At 37.7% G+C, this 19,783-nt stretch overlaps 1 protein-coding gene and 3 long non-coding RNA genes across 14 annotated transcripts; 3 read left to right on the top strand and 1 right to left on the bottom strand.

Annotated features, from left to right (window-relative positions):
- Nucleotides 1–1,264: 1,264 nt before the first annotated feature.
- Nucleotides 1,265–3,972, top strand: LOC123988027. Of its 7 annotated transcripts, none has more exons than XR_006829597.1 (7): nucleotides 1,265–1,435; nucleotides 1,877–2,110; nucleotides 2,208–2,379; nucleotides 2,496–2,675; nucleotides 2,793–2,904; nucleotides 2,985–3,182; nucleotides 3,888–3,972. It is a non-coding gene; the product is annotated as an uncharacterized LOC123988027 (long non-coding RNA). The 7 variants fall into 7 exon arrangements; XR_006829591.1 differs by having other exon boundaries at nucleotides 1,269–1,435; nucleotides 2,985–3,120; XR_006829596.1 differs by having other exon boundaries at nucleotides 1,270–1,435; nucleotides 1,877–2,042; nucleotides 2,985–3,120.
- Nucleotides 3,973–5,301: 1,329 nt separating this feature from the next.
- LOC123988020 lies at nucleotides 5,302–8,347 on the top strand. Of its 3 annotated transcripts, none has more exons than XR_006829589.1 (7): nucleotides 5,302–5,469; nucleotides 5,709–5,956; nucleotides 6,049–6,286; nucleotides 6,378–6,581; nucleotides 7,016–7,162; nucleotides 7,276–7,440; nucleotides 8,244–8,347. It is a non-coding gene; the product is annotated as an uncharacterized LOC123988020 (long non-coding RNA). The 3 variants fall into 3 exon arrangements; XR_006829590.1 differs by lacking the exon at nucleotides 8,244–8,347 and adding an exon at nucleotides 7,669–8,117; XR_006829588.1 differs by lacking the exon at nucleotides 8,244–8,347 and adding an exon at nucleotides 7,540–8,117.
- Nucleotides 8,348–12,635: 4,288 nt separating this feature from the next.
- On the top strand, nucleotides 12,636–13,585 carry LOC114881548. The gene is made up of 2 exons (XR_003790298.2): nucleotides 12,636–12,798; nucleotides 12,879–13,585. It is a non-coding gene; the product is annotated as an uncharacterized LOC114881548 (long non-coding RNA).
- Nucleotides 13,586–13,787: 202 nt separating this feature from the next.
- On the bottom strand, nucleotides 13,788–17,983 carry LOC114881549. Of its 3 annotated transcripts, none has more exons than XM_046286798.1 (3): nucleotides 15,247–17,983; nucleotides 14,757–15,111; nucleotides 13,788–14,637 (listed from the first exon to the last, which is right to left on the bottom strand). In XM_046286798.1, the coding sequence occupies exons 1-3, from the start codon at nucleotides 15,361–15,363 to the stop codon at nucleotides 14,612–14,614; spliced, it is 498 nt and encodes a 165-aa protein (XP_046142754.1). In that variant the 5' UTR covers nucleotides 15,364–17,983; the 3' UTR covers nucleotides 13,788–14,611. The 3 variants fall into 3 exon arrangements, with proteins under 3 accessions (XP_046142754.1, XP_046142752.1, XP_046142753.1); XM_046286796.1 differs by having other exon boundaries at nucleotides 13,788–15,111; nucleotides 15,247–15,612; nucleotides 15,953–17,983; XM_046286797.1 differs by having other exon boundaries at nucleotides 13,788–15,111; nucleotides 15,247–15,544; nucleotides 15,953–17,983.
- Nucleotides 17,984–19,783: the final 1,800 nt, after the last annotated feature.

Genomic DNA, 19,783 nt, shown 5'->3' with positions numbered 1-19,783 from the left:
ACATGGGAACAAGCCTGTCCAAATATAAGTAGTAGTATCCTAACACTTCAGGAAAAATGATCCCTAACCTACCCACTTAATATTTTCTTTCTCTTTCTCTAAATACTCTCTTAAACTTTTAAGAACTAATTTTATAAGTGAATTGCCATGGGGACAAATCTTTCAACCGTACTGCTCTACAATAACGTCGTTTTATAAGTTTCACTTCACCAATGAACGTGTTTATTTCACCTAGCTTGACTGAATTTAAACAACCCCCCACCGTTATAAATGATGCTATTCTGCCAGGCCCAAGCCCATCAAACCAGTGATGCCAGAATCGTGGGATGTGGGACTTTTTACCCTCTTCACGACGTACAAGTGATGCCAGAACCGTGGGCAGGCCCTCCAACCTCCACTCTTGTGAATTTGATGTGTTGCGCGTGGATTTCAGGTGTCTAGGGATTTTTGGATATATGCTACGTGGGTAAGGTGCCCGTGGAGCGCTAAAGCACTCTGCTCGCGGCGCGGGTTTTAATAAAGTACACTTTATTATTAAAGGTAAAATAATAGTTTTTATTCCTTTATTATTTAGACTTTATCTTTTTATGAAGAATGTATGCAAACGGGTTGAAGCTTTGAATCGTTCTGAGCTTGGCGGTGAAGATCCTCGATCGAAGTTGGCTGCCATCCCCTCCTCGCTGGATCCTGAATCCTCCCTCAAGATCATCCCTGGTCCAATGGTGGTGGGGCCCATCCCTGTCCGGAGGCGGTCCCTCTCCCTGGCTTCGGTCCACCCTTGGGCGAGCGGAAGATGGTGGTGCTCCGCCAAGACTCGAGAACGATTCTGTGCACACGTGCTAAGAGAAAGCGTGGGATCCAGAGAAAACGTAAGACAACAAAAGGTCTCGCGCTAGCGAGCCAAGGCAACCCTTAAGAGAATTTACGACCCTCTGTAAATAAACAGGATGTCGAAGAGACTTCGACAGTTTCAAGAACCAACATGATTTTCGTTACGAGTAACGAATTAGATACAGCCCGCAATAAATTAGCTCTTTAGAAATTTCAAGTGTGACAGTCTTATTTCTCCGGATTTCCAACTCTCTCCCAGCACGATCACCCGTGTTGAAAGTTTTACAGTATCTTATCTTTTGTCTGTACATTCCTTTGAATTTTGGCTCCTAATTTATGAGCATTGATATAACATAATGCAGACATGCTGCAGTCATACTCTTATGGCATCGTCGCCATATTACATTTCATTCAGTGCTAGTGATTACAAGCTTGTGGCTAAATTCACACGATATCACACACATACATACAAGCGAGGTTCGCAACACCTCCCCCCTTATCAAAAAGATGTTTCCAATGGGAACAACTTTCCTTAAAGTGTTTACGCTAGCCTGAATTACATTATTCGTACGGAAACTTCACGTTGCCACACCCTTCCATACAAGTGATTTTTCAGTGAAGCATTTCTAACGTCGCATTAACCATATTACATAATTTAAACTCTAAAGTAAGGATAGATAATAATTTTCTTTTTGTTTGTTTTTACCTTTTGTTTGTTTTTTTTTTTTTGTTTTGTTTTTTTTTCCCTTAATTCTACCAAAAATATAATATACTTAACGCACGCATTTTCTTAAGGAGAATCTAGTCTTATACAAGCTAACTTAAGTTTATTGGTGTGTACTATTTTAAATTTATTTATTCCTATTTCTATTTCGACATTTAAGTCGTTACATATTCTAGTGACCTTGAATGGTCCTGCCCAGGCGCGATCAAATTTCGAGGTTCTGGGTTCTTTAAGTAGATACACATTGTCACCTACAACGAATCTGCGAGGGTTTGTATTTTTATCATATAATAGTTTGCTCTTTTGTTTTGCCCTCTCCAGGTTTACTGCTGCTGTAGATTGAGTTTTTGTAATTCTGGAGAATAAGTCGTCCAAATAACCTATGAAAGTACGTGGTGGTTCCTGCCTAGAAAATTCAGATGGAATGGTGGCTTTCACACCAAACACCAGTTCGTGTGAGGTGAACCCAGTGGCTTCATGTACTGAGGTATTATAGGAGAATATGCCAAATCTAATCCACTCGTCCCAATAATTCTTGTTGCAAAAATGTTTCAGGTAATCTATGAAAACACGATGTGCCCGTTCTAATGAGCCTAATGACTGCGGATGGAACGCAGTGGAGGTTATTTTTTGTATTTTTAATATTTTGCAGAAATTATTCATGATTCTGCTCACGAAATTCGTTCCCTGGTCTGTATGAATGGCGCGAGGACAACCAAACCGGCTGATGAACTGTTCGGCAAGGGCTATTGCTACAGATGTGGAATCTATATTAGAAAGTGGAATGGCATCTGAGTATTTTGTAAGGTTGTCCTGGAGAGTAAGTAAGTAGCGGTTTTGGTTTTTTGTCACAGGTAGTGGACCAACAATGTCCATTTGAACCTTTTCAAAAGCCTGTTTTGGGGTGTCTGTGATTTCATAGGTTGTCTTGTTTTTGCAGAGAGCATTTTATACCTTTGGCAACTGGGGCAAGTACGTGTAAAATTAGCGATTTCCTTGGTCATGTTTGGCCAAAAGAAATCTGCTCTAATTCTTTCATAAAGTTTATGGGCACCTTGATGACCACCTACGGCGGACTCATGGTACTCTTTTATAATGAGAGGCCTATTTGTTAGTGATGGTAATATAATTTCTCCAGTGCAAACTGTAATGGTGTACTCGGGATTATTTAATTTCTGCTTTAAATGATATTCAAGAAAATTCCAACTAATCGGTTCAATATTATTATTATGTTTAGAGATGCTGATGTCTTTTATATCTAAAGAGTCTATGAGATGTTTAAGGGAGCTCAAAGAAGATTCAAGGTGAACAGGATCTACTTGTTCATTCGAGGATGCTTTTACCAAAAGGTGAAAAACACGAAACCTTTCATCTGTGAAAACTAACGTTTCTCCAACATTAAGATTGTACTGTTTTATTCTTTCTACAGAAAATTTTCCGTGAGTTATAAGGTCTCTACTTGTTTGTGACGTGATTTCATAGTCTGTGGAGAAGAAATGGATAAAATTATCCTTACGCATATGAAGATGGTCCTTTGTATAGAGAATGGTGGGGGAATTAGGATGGTGAGTTGCTGGTATTGGTGAAGATGTATTTGTCAACAGAACTGTTACGTCGTTTCGTCTGTGTAAGTTACTGTCTATCGAATAACAATTCCTATTAAATCGTGTCTCATTCATATCGGGCGTCCCCGATGTTTCACCCCCAATGATACCGCTTTGCAAAAACCTGGGCTCCTCAGCCCCCATCCTGATACCAACAACAGGTCCCGGGCTGGAGGCTCGAAGCGGGGTGCTGTGGTATAGCCTATCCGATATCAACGAACCCACCAGAGCCCGGGCACCCCAATCACAACAAGCCCCTTCCGTATTATAACCAGCGTGACTCAGGTGGGAGATCCGAAGCGGGGTGCTGTGGTATAGCCTATCCGATTCCAACGGATTCACCCGGTCCTGAGCACCCTTTACCACATGGACGACATTCCGACCGACTCCCGAGCGGGGTGCTTTTGTATCGCCTATCCGATTCTCGATAAGAGTACCTGCCGGTGCCGAACCACGTAACGGAGTCCTTTCTTTATTCAACCAATCCTTCCTAAATCCACTAGCGGCATCAAAAGGGGTTTCATTCTTTCCAGACACTTCTATCTCTAAGGGAAACGACATTTCCCCTTCGTCTGCTGTTAAATATGCGTCGCTGTCAACAGAACTAATGTCAGAATCGTCAATTTCCATAACAGTCCCAATTTGTCCACGTGTAAAGAAAACCGCGGCTATTAATTTTTCGTTATTTCTTGATGTATCATCTAAGTCTGTATTCTCAACCTTTCCAGAGTTTACGGGAGGCAAATCGTTGGCGCCTACGACATCCTCCCGCAACCGCTCAAAAGGAGAGGCGTCCGTGTTGTCCGTCGGAGTATAATTCGTTAAATGAGCATTGTTCGGACAGGAGGAAACTTGTACGACCTGAGAAAAGTTTGGAGGATTTCGAGACAAAGCATCGGCATTGGAATTTATTTTCCCGGGTTTGTATGTTATGTCATAGTCGTACTCATTTAATTTAATTCTCCATCTCATGATTCGGGACGTAGGATCCTTTACGTTATGTAGCCAGATTAATGGTCGGTGATCGGTAACTATTGTGAATTTATGTCCATATAGATAGGGTCGGAAATGCTCAACAGCGAACACAATACCCAATAATTCTTTCTCTATGGTGGAGTAATTTATTTCTGCACTGTTTAGGGTACGGGATGCATATGCAATGGGGAGATCTTTTCCAACTTGTCCCTGGCTTAAAATAGCTCCTATTGCATAGTCCGAAGCGTCTGTAGTTACAAGAAATGGTTGATTGAAGTTCGGAAATTGAAGCAAAGGTTCTGAACAGATAGTATCGCGTAATTTTTCAAAGGCAGATTGAGTAACTTCATTCCATACAAAAGGTACGTCATTTTTTAAAAGTCGAGTTAATGGTTTAGCGATTTTTGCCATCTGAGGGATAAAGCGACGATAATAGCCAATTAATCCTAAAAACTGTTTAACGTTTTTCTTTGTTTTGGGTAAAGGAAATAACTTCACGTCACTAATTTTTCCAGGGTCAGGTTTCACACCTTCTGAGGAAATAACGTGGCCCAGATAACCAATTTCGTGGCGAAGAAACCTGCACTTCTCAGGCTGCAAAGCTAGACCAGCGTTCTGCAAACGCGCCAGAAGAGTTCTTAGTTTACGTGAATGTTCCTCCAGTGAATCGGCATATATAACAATATCATCTATGTAGACGAAAAGTTCAATCCCTTGTAAACCTGACAATATTAAATCCATACACCTCTGAAATGTGGCAGGAGCATTTTTTAACCCAAAAGGCATTTTGTTAAACTTATAATGGCCATGAGGGGTCGAAAAGGCGGTCTTTGCTTTTGATTTAGGGTCCATTGGAATTTGATGAAAACCGGAAGGCAAATCAAGGATACTAAAATATTTTGCTGCTCCAAGTTGATCCAGTATATCAGTAATATTAGGAAGTGGATAAGCGTCACTGATAGTTTTTCCATTTAATTTGCGATAGTCGATGACCATACGCCAACGTGGTTTGCCTGACGGACCGGATTTCTTTGGGACCACCCAAACAGGTGAGTTGTAAGGAGAGGCCGATGGCTGAATTATATTATTTTGTAACATTGAGGAAACTTGTTTCTGTATCTCTTCTTTATGAATAGGTGGAAAACGGTATTGCTTAGTATCTATAGGAATCTCATCTGTTGTGACGATTGCATGATGAAGAACTTTAGTGGAACCTAGTTTTTCTATTGGCAAATGGAATTGATAAGGGAATTCATTGATAATCTCCAGGATGCTAGCACGTTCGACTTCGTTGAGATCATTCAGTTCTAAAAGTTCAGCTATTTGAACCAACCTGTGAGCATTGGTTTTTTCCCGATTTAACTTTGAATCTGTTGCACAACCTGAACGGGGTAGTAATGAGCTTTCTGAAAATTCTTCTAACTCAACCGGTGGTATGGTTACATTTACGCAATTGGAATTAGTATTAATTGCGAAAATTTTTGCAAACCCGTTCCGTTGTGTAACTAAAGCTTCTCCTATATAAACACCTGGATCTGTAATTAGTCTCCTTATGTAACCTACTTTGATTTTAGATTCTTTAATTGGGACGGATATGAGTGTTTTCGTACGAGGAAACAATTTAAAAGAGGATGATGAGAGAACAAAAAATTCATCATCAATCTGTAGACTATTTGGCATACTATTTCTAAATCTTAATACCGCATCTTGATTTTCTAAAAATGGCATCCCCAAAATTCCTGCCTCGGCGATGGGAAAAACATCCTGAACAACTTGGAATTTAACGTTAATGTCACGAACTTTAATGCTAACCTCTCCGCAGGTAAACACTCTTCCTGAACCTATGCCGGTAAGATTGTAAACGACACTAGTATTTATCACTACATTAGAAACTATTCTCTTGTGTTTTATTAGATTCAATTGTGAGCCCGTATCAATGAGGAAGTCAGCAGATCCTCCATGGAAACAGCTGTGAATTAATTTTATCACCGGAGAATGCCCAATGTTTTTTATTTCGACCTGGGAGCAGGCCCGACGGGTTTGAAGGGAGCAATCCACGGTTCGTTCCGCGCAACTCCCCGACGTGGAACGCCCTTTGAGTTTAAATGTCCCTGATCCCTGATTTTATAAGAAGAAACACCTTGAGGCTGAGGTGAGTTCTGGCCTTGTTTCTTAAAACAACGCGCTTCCATATGACCGGTTTTTTTTGCAATATCGACATCTAATTTGTTCTTGTCTTAAAGGATTTCGTCGTGTTTCCTGAATTTGAGGACAATGACTTTGCAGATGTCCCACTTTATTACACCGAAAACATCGACGGTCATCAAAATCTATTTTACGGACATTCGCGTTCCCGACAAGAGGCTGTGAAGATGGAGACAATCTTGATCCTTCGACCGTTACTGATTCTAATCTACGTGCAATGTCGATAACAGCTTCAAGATCTGGTACTTCTTTACTATTTTTGTCTTTAAGCATTATTCTTAACATTCCGTTCCGAAGGCCGTTAATGAATGTAGCTATAGCTGTATTGTTCAATAAATCAACAACTCCGCTTAACTGTTCAGAATTGTATGTGTCCTTTGCTACTTCTATTCCGGTATTTAATATTTTACTTACTCGCGATCCGAAAACCTCTACCGAATCGTTAGTTCCCTGTTTTAATCCCATGAATTCCTCGTTAATACTATGCATATTAAACGAACGCACGTATGCCCTTTTAAGTAATCCAATTAATTCAGCTAATGTACTTGGTTCCCGGCGATTTGAAAGTACTAATTTGCATGTCCCCCGATTTTACCACGAATTAAAAACAGAAGACCAGCTCTATCCTCAGGCTTTACTTTGGAATTAATTAATTGACACTCCTTGATGAATTCAGTCAGAGAACAAGATTTTCCATCAAACTGAGGTATCAAATCCTTCATTAAAGAGAGACGAAGATATGACGCTGGAAGCATACTAGATGACTCTATAGAGGTTGGAGTATTTTTAGAAACAGCAGCAGCAAACGTAGTCGAGGACAAAGGTACATCAATTTCTGTGCTATTAAAGGGGGATAGAAATATTATCCGTCATAACTGTATCAATCCCCTGGGGTAGTTGTCGAATTGGAACTAATCCTAATTCTTTCGATTGCAGATCGGTAGAAGATGCCCCGGGAGATGAAGAAGATTCTGCATTTGATGAATCTATGTTTAACTCCTCTACCAAAAATGTATTTTCCCGCAGGCCGATTTTGCGACTCCTTTTGGCGCGCATGCACTTTAACTTATACGGCGGCATTTTGTCAAATTATTTCTAACGGTAATTATAAAAATAATACTCTATAGTCCAATTACTTATAAGATAGACTTACAGTTTGGTAAGGCGATCGGCTAACGCTTCGCAATAAATCACGTTTAGGTTTCACTTAACGAGTTTTCTATTTTCAAACACCAAACTCCGTCCGTCGGTAATCCGTTATCTCGGTTGGCCTTGAATCACGGGGAGATCCTCTGGTTCTGCGATTTGATGATGATCTCTGTTTCCAAGTCGAAGAGAGGTCCAATGATGATGTGAACGAGGTGCATGTGATTCCGGTGGATGGCTTGCACGGCAGCCGAAATCACCTGTCTCCGGTATTCACCCTACGCTCTTGAGGAAACCGTGCCAAAACTCAAGAGGGAGAAGTTGCACTAATGTTAACAATGTTCACTTATATTATAAAAGCTCAATGAAGCAGTTCGTAAAACGTTCAGTTATTTATTTAACACACGCCCGCGAGCCGGCAAAATTATTAAAGCGTACACAAGTCTAACACAATCACTTTGTCTTGTTTTGCGTTATTTACAGTTATTACACTGAATACACATTTTTTTAAATTATGCCGTTTTAAATTTATCACCTTTAAAAGTTTATCCCTTTTTGAATAATCCCTTTTTTTAAACATCCCACCGCTGTCACCAATTTGTTGCGCGTGGATTTCAGGTGTCTAGGGATTTTTGGATATATGCTACGTGGTCAGGTGCCCGTGGAGCGCTAAAGCACTCTGCTCGCGGCGCGGGTTTTAATAAAGTACACTTTATTATTAAAGGTAAAATAATAGTTTTTATTCCTTTATTATTTAGACTTTATCTTTTTATGAAGAATGTATGCAAACGGGTTGAAGCTTTGAATCGTTCTGAGCTTGGCGGTGAAGATCCTCGATCGAAGTTGGCTGCCATCCCCTCCTCGCTGGATCCTGAATCCTCCCTCAGGATCATCCCTGGTCCAATGGTGGTGGGGCCCATCCCTGTCCGGAGGCGGTCCCTCTCCCTGGCTTCGGTCCACCCTTGGGCGAGCGGAAGATGGTGGTGCTCCGCCAAGACTCGAGAACGATTCTGTGCACACGTGCTAAGAGAAAGCGTGGGATCCAGAGAAAACGTAAGACAACAAAAGGTCTCGCGCTAGCGAGCCAAGGCAACCCTTAAGAGAATTTACGACCCTCTGTAAATAAACAGGATGTCGAAGAGACTTCGACAGTTTCAAGAACCAACATGATTTTCGTTACGAGTAACGAATTAGATACAGCCCGCAATAAATTAGCTCTTTAGAAATTTCAAGTGTGACAGTCTTATTTCTCCGGATTTCCAACTCTCTCCCAGCACGATCACCCGTGTTGAGAGTTTTACAGTATCTTATCCTTTGTCTGTACATTCCTTTGAATTTTGGCTCCTAATTTATGAGCATTGATATAACATTATGCAGACATGCTGCAGTCATACTCTTATGGCATCGTCGCCATATTACATTTCATTCAGCGCTAGTGATTACAAGCTTGCGGCTAAATTCACACGATATCACACACATATATACAAGCGAGGTTCGCAACTGATGCAAATTTTAACTCACCCCCGGACTTTCAGGCGGCGCTGATGTCGCTTTTCTACATGCATAGCTTGTATCACTGATTTTAACACACAACTAAAGATATCGTGACGTCATGTTCCCGCGAAATTTGTCGCCGCGTTTTTCAATTGTTTCAAAATTTAAAGAGACAAAAGAAATATGGCGCACATGGTTGCATATGGTGGCAGCGTAGGTGACTGAATTTCCAGGTTCGTGAATTCCATTATTATAATTATTACTATTATTATTACTATTGATATTATTATTATTGAAAAAGATATTCTTTAAAGTTTTTCTAGGTTTTTAGGTTTTTCAATAACTTCTGCTGATGAGATGCAGCAACAGGAGGAGAAGATAGAAATTAAGTAAGTACAGAATTTTTTTAAATTGTTACTGAAAACATAATTGTTTACATTGATATTTTAGTAATATATTTAATTTTAATTATTAAAATGTATCTTTAAAGAAAGAGGAAGGAAATATGCATCATCAGAGGGTGTATTAACGAAAAGAGCAGGATGTTCTCCTTCCCCTAAGAGAGAAAGGATAAGAAGAGGATGGCACAGTGGGTGGAAGTATGTGACAACCCAAAGTCAATGCTTCCACCTGAAAACTGAAATTCCGGGTGAGCTGTAGTAGCTACTTTAAAGAAAAATACTTCATGAGGGAAAGATTAACAACATCAGCAGTTCCAACACTGAACTTACTTGGTAATAACTTTTATGTATACTTTTTATAACATATGTAAATAATTGTTAATGAAAATATTTATTACAGTGTCAGAGGCTACCTCTATTAAAATAGAGCAATAAGACACTTGGATGCAAATGAAAAGAAGAAAAAGAAGAAAATTGTAAGTATTCAGTTTACATATACAATATATGCATAAAACCATTAACATGGTATTAATACACTAAGTATGCATAATAATGCTTCTTGCATGAAGTGTATGTATAATATTATATAATTTTATTTAAACCTGACTGCACCAGGGGGGTGGAGAACGTGATTTTCGATTGTATATTATTATTGTTATATATATATTTATTATATTTTAGTAAAAATTTAATATATTTCCATTACTGCACATATATTGTTGTAATTTTTTCCTTTCCTTTATTTTTATTTTTCAAAGTCTTGAATAAGTAAGACCATGCACACGTATATAGGAACCATGTGTTTGTGTGTGTACCTCGCCGATAACATTTATGGGCCATTCCACGCAAAGTGATCACACTTTTTCCCGCATGATCTTGGATTTTTGTTAAATTTTGTAGGCTTGTAGAACCCAATGTACGAACAAAAAATCGATGCTCCGTTCCTCTATATTGCTTAAACTTTCCGAGTTATAAGGACTGAAAGTTTAGGGTTACTTTTTTTTCAAAAAATCATAACTCTGAAAGTATTATAGATATCGACATGCATGAACCGGCATTTTATAGGTAAAACTTCAAAGTTTAATAAAAAAATTACTACATGTGTTGCGCAATCTTCAAATTGTTGTAAATAATGTTTATAATTTTCAAACTTGAAAATAACCCCTAGGGGGAGCACGAATTGGTCTGAAATTTTTTCTATAGAATCTTTAAAGAGTTTGCTAAATACCCTGAAAATCGTTCAATAGTAGAAACTTACCTCGTGCTATTCTGTTTCTCGGTACCCCACCATTCGGCTTCGATTCTTGGTTATGACTGTACCGACCCCTGCTCAGCTGACGTTCGGTCTTCGCTGCTGAGCGGATTGCAGGTTTCTGGCACTTTTTACTCGAATTTTTAAACGTTAATAACTGGAAAACAAAGCCGTAAACGCTATTTCGTTATTCTTGATTTTCGTCTTATTTTGATCCCTAGAATCACCCCTTAAAATATTGCCCACCTGTTGTCGAACACCCTGTATATAATTATGACCAGTATCACATTATAAGATAGCTGGAATTAAACAAATATACTGTGTCGCAATGGTCCCATTTTGTTCTGCAAGTCATGGTTGATTGGTTACAAAACTGTTGTGAAATGATCAGTGGAGAAGGAAAGATTATAGAAATAGATGAATCAAAATTTGGGAAAAACGAAAGTACCATAAAGGTCATCATGTAAAAGGACAGTGGGTATTCGATGGTACTGAAAGGGACAGTAGAAAAATATTTTTGGTGCTTGTCAAAAGCAGAGATACTGACACCTTGATGGCTGTGATAAAAAAGTGTATTAGGCCAAGGACAACAATCGTATTCGTTAGTTGGAAGGCCTATGATGTATTAGAAAAAGAAGGTTTCAAGCACTTAAAAGTAAATCTTAGTGTGAATTTTGTAGATTCCAATACCGGTGCACTATACCAAATCAATTGAAAGTACTTGGAGGCCCACAAAATATTTTCTACCTGAATAATATCAGTTAGTATTTATAACGAAAACTATTTAAATGGGAAAAAATCAATCATTTTGTGTCCTTTAAAGTAATGTTTAACCATTAATTTTATTATCTATTTCTAGAAGAATAATTTCATAGGTTATTTAAGCCACTATATGTTTACTAAATGGGCCAGAGATGATAATTTAGATTCATTTGATGCAGTATTAACAGAAATAGCAAAAATATTATTTGATTCTGCTGAAAATAAAAATATGTCGAATTTGGAGGATTGATTCTGTTCATATAACATATATTATGTATGTATATAGAATGAATATGGAATGTATATACATAGAATGTATATAGAATAGATACTAATGACAGTCATTTATTTCTATTCATAAATGCGTCAAAACATACTTAATCTTACCTTCTTATTGCTTTTCGCAAACCCCCTGTGGCTCGGGGGGAGTAAAACACGGCCACGGTATTCCCTGCCTGTCGTAAGAGGCGACTATAAGGGGGATGTAAAGGAGCGAGTGAGAACTAAAAGTAATGCAAAAGCGTAAGAGAGTAAATGTAACGGATAAAGCGAAAGAAAGAACGTAAGATTTAAAGGAAATAAAAATTGCGCGGGAAAAGGATTGGCAGGAATACCAACCTTGTACGCGCGTGGATGACAGCGTTCGTTGGGCAGAAAGGGACAGCGAAGTCCCTAAAGCACGTCAATTAATTTGACAAAAAGAGGGAAAAATTAAATTAAATTGTTTTCCCCAAACAACGATATGCAAATTAATAACATACAGAATAAGACGAATTGAACGACATATAACTTGTTATGATTGCTAAATCTGCAAAAATGTTTATATTACGAATAAATTAACGCAGATGAGTCCGATCCGTCATTTTGTTTGTCCGTGGACAGACACCAATTTCAATATTTTATAACTTTTTGACGACTTGAATAATATAAGCACCAGACTACCATTCTTTAGGGCCTCCTGAACATGTCCCTCAAATTTCTTTGTAATCTGTTCAGCAGGAACGAAAAATGGCGTGTTCTACGTTCTAGGGATATTTCTATGAACTGTCAGTAAAGTTTTCAACGCTAGCATCACCTTATTTGCATCAAATTCACAAAAGTAGAGTTTGAAGGGCCTGCATGCGGCCTAAGCCGAAACGTACGTCCATACTTGTCTAGCATTGACAAATCGCTTTGCCGATCATTAAATATCAACTCGATGGGAACGCAGCTTTAGTCGGCGCTCTCACTCCATCTCACTCCTTGCCGTCGCTACGCGCGTACCGTCCTTGCTTGATTGCGTTTCACAAAGACGCTCCACTGGCAGCCATTATTCTTCTTTCGGCTGCGGTACTGGTGCAATCGTAATATGTCGTGCTCTGTGTTATTATACCAAGTAATAATGAAAAGTGTTGCTGCTTCTAGGTAGAGTAAAATACTGATCATACGAACTTCGTACAAGTGTTAAAGACTTCTTAATACAATTTTCAATTCTTTTCTTCCAGCTTACTAACGTTGTGCTTTTCACAGCGACAGCATCTGAACAAGCTCGTAACGCATCACAGTGACTAAATCGTGATAAGTGACAGTACCTATCCAAAGCGCTATGCAATTTTAGCGTATAACACGCTGAAATCAACATTGCTGATCAACAGGTAGCGCTGGTTCATTGTTTCTTTTAGTGGCTTTGTATAAAATTTTTCCTTTTACAACTTAAAGAACATTAGGCAGAAGTTCAGTATGGTGACAACGCCTTACAGGGGAATGACATATATAGTTATGAAGAGTGAGTCGAGGGGAGTAAAAATCCGAAATAATTATTTTGAGGAAATGAACGGTGCTACTACTACTACATCGGGATCCTACCTATATGTGTACGTCCCTGGCAGCGCATGGCCGCTTATTTACTGCTTTCGCTCGTACACGCTGGCGGCCGGTTCAAATTTTTTAAACGCACAAATTTCTTAGTTATTAAATTAGTACACTAACCAAACCATAATTATTCTTAACTATCACAGAGTATTTTTTAATTATCTATAACACAATTATTTACACTAGATCACAGTTATTATTACAGTATTATTCACTATTGGAATCATTGTCAGTGTTATTTAAATTCAATGTTGGATACACCTTTTTAATATCGGTAATTATTGAGATTAGGTTACACCTCACCGATTTTGATGAAATTTAAATATATTGTAAAACTCAACATTTTGAACAACTTTTTCCTATACATATAACCGCCGCTCGGCCTTAGTTTTCGAGATATTTTCGAAAAACTGTTGAAACTAACACATTGAATTCTGGCCATCCGTGTGTGTCTGTGACAACGTACGCATTAGTATGGGATCGCCGCTTTTCTACTGTTTCTGCAGGCAACAGCACGGCGACTAATATCAATATATGTATACATATATTACATATATACATATATTACGGGTGGGCTTAAAAATCAAATTTAATTAATTTTCATGATTTTGAATCTCCGTATGTGTGTCTGATCGCCTATGGTTAACATACAATGGTTAATCTTGTTAAATTTGTATCGCATGATATAAAATAATTAAAGTTATACATACTCGATGGTAGATGTATTAAATTGATAATTTTAATATGCAACAAGTGATTTGTGTAACTTAAGGAACATACTCATGACAAAAATGATAATCATCGAAGAAATGCTTCAAACATAAAGGCTTTCGGCACCAAGCACAAGTAATAATAGCCACATCACCACATACGTGACATCGTGCTTCATTATCTGCAGCATAGCAGAACTCCACGGGATTTTCAAAATGAGGTGGTCTCGATGATACATATCCACTTTTATACCATGAATATTTAATAAAATTTTCAAATCGCGGGGAAGAAAATTGATTATGAGCCAGCGACTGAAGTTTTAAAATATTGTCCCTCGTGTGGAGATTAATCTCGTAATGTAATAGGATGACTGTGTCCGAAAACCGGCGAACAAAATTTTTCCATACACGAAATCCGTACACGTCTAATGGTTGTAAATATTTTGTAGTCCCTGCTGCAATCGTAAATACTACTAATTCTTTATTTTCCGGTGTAGCTTCCACAATACTACCACCACAATGTCCACTCCAAGATTCTAATAGTAAAGCAGTCTTATCGTTTGTATTAGGAAAGTAAACTTCTTTTAACCAAATTTTAAAATGTTCATTGGTCAGTTTTCCAGATGTTGACGCGGTAGCCAAAGGTCTGCTGTACCCTAGGTCCAAACTCTCCAAATGTTTCCTTTAACACGACGAAGAGAGGAGATATCAGTTTTCCGCTTGCAGATATTGTAGGTTGTATAGTGTAGCTGTGAGTAGTGGATGGAATTGACTGTATTACAGCTTCTACTTTCTTCGTACCTTTCAACGCCAAAGTTCGTCCAGAATGTAGTTCGAGGTTGAAATCACTTTGATCCGAATTATACAAATTCTCAAATCCGTAACGATCGGTATAGGATTTAACACGCTCCAGAAAATTATGAGAACTTGAAATCAGTTCTGGTTCTTTATCGATATTGGGCCTCGTCACAAACTTCGTAACTTTTTGCGATACTATGCCATATGCTTTTTTAAATTTTAACAGCCATGTACGACCAGCTGTAAATGATGCTAAATCTTCTTCCAATTTTGCTTGTAACGCCCACCGTCGAATATCTATGTCATGTACTTTTATATTTGACCGTATTGCTTGTATAACATTTTTTGTATGTATAATCTGCAATACGCAGTAATTTATCTAAACGTATGCCACCCATTTCGACTTGGGCAACCCATTTGCGTATCTGCCAAATAGACTTGACTATTTTGAATCAATATTGTACTGTTTCTAATTTCAAACGCTTCGTCTTACCACTCTTCCAGTATTCCACCGTACTCTTGTGTGCTCGAAACTTATTGGTGTTTCACTGGGCGTACATTTATCTGGTTGTTGATCCTGTTTCTTTCGATTTCCGTTTCTTCCAACCATTCGAAATTAATAACATGATCTTTACTGTTTACCCAGTCTACTTCAATGTCCAAATATGTTTCTTGTTCCGCATTGAATGTTGGATCTTCCGTATGTTGCACAATTATATTGTATAAAATATCTTTTAACTCTATCTCGGCACTGTTAATAGGCGTATCATTTTAATCCACAGAATTAAAAGCTATGGATAATAGAATAAGCAACATTTATTGGGTTAATATAAATGGCGGCAGCTCCATGTTTCACCGCCTGTAGAATCAAAATTAGGATATGTCCCCTGATAGATCTCGACGAGTCCTATCGAATGAGTCTAGTCTCATACAATTATTGATAATTGTATCTGACAATTATCGATAATTGTATTGAGTATTTTCGCACTCCCGGTAAGTTACAAATTTTGTTTTTTACGTGAAATTATTCCATGAAGTTTTTTAAATTTAAATGTCCACCACTTTTCTGCTTTGGTTGTTGGCAAATCAATGTTTTCTTTTACTTCATTTTTGAATATCAATATCATGGACTATGGATCCTCTTTCAAGAGCATCACGAAACATCGAAAGAGTAAAATCAGAAATATACAATAACTTACCTCTTCGCGTTCCATCTGCTTCGACGTATTTTTCTCATCTGTACAACTGTTCACGTGTTCGAACCTTTCGAAAATTAAACAGGTTTCCGTTTACTTGGTGTACTTTTCCAAAATTCTACCACCTTCTTTTCATAATATATTCGAAGTCGACCTCATATTCTTGTTTCTCTGGAATGCACATGTGTTCTTCCTCTACAGCTTCATCGTCAGTATCAGCAGCATCAAATGGTGGATCTACAATCTCTGCTACTACTGGTCTTGGCTCTTCAAAATCTAAAGCTTCATCGTCTTCAGCAAAAAACGATTAATTGATTCTTCAATGCTTCTTGTTATGATATCTTGTAGTACTTCGTATAATACAACTTCTTTGTAAGTGACTGGAATCAGTGCAAACTGCATAAAATGAGATGTAGTCAATAGCAAATTAATTACATTTGCAGGATTAATATAAATCATTTTGCCACAGAGCACGACTCGAGACGAACCTACTGCCACACGCTTTCTCGATACAGCGTGTCATGCTATTATAAGATACTATCATGAGGAACGCACGTCATTGCATGTTTTGAACGTGTTTCTGAAATAACATGTTTATCTTTTCAAAAAATATCATACTCCTACAAACAGATGACTTGTTATTGCGATTTATATAAAACGCAAATGCTTGTAAAAGTATAAAGCATCCGTGGGTACCGTGAAAAGAGATAGCTTAATCATCAAGTGCGTCACAAAAGTATCGGTCGAGTTAGCAGTCAATACACGACAGATTAAAAACGCTTTGTTACGGGGCGAAACTGCGTATTTGTGGTTTTATAAAAAACTTTATTTTAACACGGGAACCTGGTTGCAGTTTCTTACACTATTCGAGATATAATTGGTACTAATAATGATTTTGAGTACTAAGTGACGATATAGAACGTTTAGCTTTAAATGGTATATTATATAAATAAAATCCTCCGTTTTGTGCCCCCATTTTCGTCTGCTATTTATCAAATACATGGTATATACACTGTTCAATGTTTTTACACGCAGTGGAATAGAATAGGAATTAAACTAAACAAACCTAATTGATAAAAGTACGTTACGTCGGTTATATTTCAAAAGGTTGAATCTTTTGAAAAAGGACTTCTTGAGAATTTCAACTCAACTAACAACGACAAAACAGAATCACCTGTAAAAGTACTTTCGGAAGTCGACTGTATACATTTCCCGTGTTTCTGAGCTTTTGACGGGCTACCCACTGTCATATCCTTTACAACCTTAGCAGCGTCCAATTGTGTCCTGCAGCTCGAAGAGTCATTTGTGTAGCATAACACAATTCTTGTACGCTTTATTTTGAACGAATGTCTTCAGTTCTTCTTCGCTTTGTTCTCTCACTAGAACTTGCAAAATCTGAAGATGGACGACTTGAATTTTTTTTTGTGGATGTTCCGCAATTTTAATGTTCGTTACACTTCTTACTGTCAAACCAACCATGAAGCTCAGGTGAATTGTTAACATCTTATACAAAATAAGAAAATATTTTATCAAGAATGCCTTCTTCAGCCAGCAAGGTAGGATATATTTGATCAAAAATAGCATTAAATATACGGAATAGAAAAGAAATTTTTTTGCTAGGGGCTATAAAACTTCCAAAATCTGAATCACTGTTCTTTTTCTTATAGGCACGAAGAAAGATTAAAATCCGTTAATTTCATGAAAGAACCGTTGTACTATCTAATAATTCTGCCTTGCATATGTCGCAGTTGGTTTTTTTAATGTTTTTCATAGCGACATATCCTGTAAAATATTCAATGGCACATGATTCTAAGGTGTGGGCAGTTTCAGATACTTCTTGTGAGATATCAGTGATGACTTGCATCCTCTGCTTCTAGGCTTTTATGGGTGACTCTAGAATCTCTGATGAATCTGGAGTCACTGGCTATCACACTTAACCAAAAACTGACGAATCTCCCGGTACTAGTTGACGCAACATTTACTGAAGATTGTGGCAACTTGAAACGATTAAGATATTCGTCATCTAAACAATTTGCAGATTTGCAACGGGCGCACTTACATTTACTTCATATTTTCTGCAAATTTAATCCAAATGTTTTCGCGGGCGGATTTTTGTTCATAATTGCCCGCATTATCTGATCATAGAAAATAAATTTTCTGTCGGATCTTGTTGTAATCGCGATATCATTAAATATGACGTACCTTCATCGTGAATGTCATGCACAGTTGTATCGTCGCGTTAAATTGACAGCTGCAAGCCTCTGAAGCTGGGAGGACGTACCTGCTGACCGTTTGAATCACGAACCACATTTGTACATGCTGTTGACTGTCTTATCAAATTTTCTTCTACTTGAGGATTTCTAGTTGATACGGCACACTTTTGCGGATTAGCATCATGCGCGGTTCGACTGTTTAAATTATCGAATAAATCATTCAGCAGTCGAACAGAACATGCAGTATTCACAACACTATCGCTTTGGATCTACCCTTGCGTGCTGCCAAAACTGTTCAAATAAGCACTTGCAAAGCGAGCCTGCAATTCATTCGTTCGAATATATTTTTTTGATAATTTTATTACTGCCCTAGTGTCTCTCTTTCGTTCAAGGTCCCATAGAGATGATATATCTGACCATGAAACTACAGAATCGTTGATCTGCAAATCATATTGCAATAAATTATTGCAAATGTTTTTAAATATGTGCAAATAATCGTGAAGAAAATAAATTTTATTTCCTTCGTGTATTATATGGTTTATCGATACATACTTGTCGATCTACTAGTGATCTGTTAATAGAACTTGGATCGCAAACAATTGCACGTACTCATAAATCAGTGCTACAGATAGCAGCAATTACTGCATCAAGTATATTTGACAAGTTTATAGTTGAAACGCTGCTGTTACTTATGAAATAAGCAACCACCATAAGTTTCCAATTATAAAATAAACCGCGAATCATGAAAATAAGACTTGCGTGACTGGTTTCGTTTGCATTTCAAAGGCCCCCTAATCTGGGAAGCCTTCAATGTTGTTGTTTTTTGAATGAACTCAAAAAAATTTTTATCGTCATTTCGTCGAACAGTAACGCGCAATTTTGTTCAGAACCATCTACCACGATACCTTTTTATGTAACTACGTTAAAAAGGTCGTACAAATGCTCGGCCGGTAATGTAAGATTTTACGCGATACAAAAGAGGGAGACAATTTCGTCCAATTTAGCAGAATCACGTTTCGTATGAACGGGTAATAAATTTATTATTTTTCTAGAAACTATTCTATACGCCTTTTTGAAACACCAATAACCAATGTCGAGATGCCTTAAATTCCTTCTAATTTAATTACTTCATTTGCTTCTAAAGCCATATTCCGGATATCTGAATTGTGGATAATAGCATGACTTTCACTTTTCTCAACAAATTTATTGAAAACGTATTCTGAAATCTCTAATAATTTTTCTCTTCGAGTTCCCCCTTTATTCAGTGCTTCTTCCCATCTAATATAAAAACGTAAAAAGATTAACTCATTTTATTCTAGAATGTTATTGTAAAAAATTCTGTTACAAAAACAAAATATTTTTAAGAAATCATACTTTACCTGTACAGTTGCTGAATCGATTGAACTTTTCGGAACTTATGCTGCACAGTTTCTAATGAAAATTGCTTTCTTTTTTCTACTTTGTCTAATATGCACTGCATTTCCTTTAATCTAATGTCATAATATCTCTTTCTTGTAGAACACATGCTTCGATTTCACCTTCTACAGTTCTGCAACTTCCTCGTCAATAGGTGAAATATTTCGTCCACAAATTCCACAGATGTGTCTAAACGGATCAACAA

The sequence above is a fragment of the Osmia bicornis genome, chromosome 8 (genome assembly GCF_907164935.1).
Source record: "Osmia bicornis bicornis chromosome 8, iOsmBic2.1, whole genome shotgun sequence".
In the NCBI taxonomy this organism is placed as follows: Eukaryota; Metazoa; Arthropoda; class Insecta; order Hymenoptera; family Megachilidae; genus Osmia; species Osmia bicornis.
This window is presented reverse-complemented; position numbering and strand designations above follow the sequence as displayed.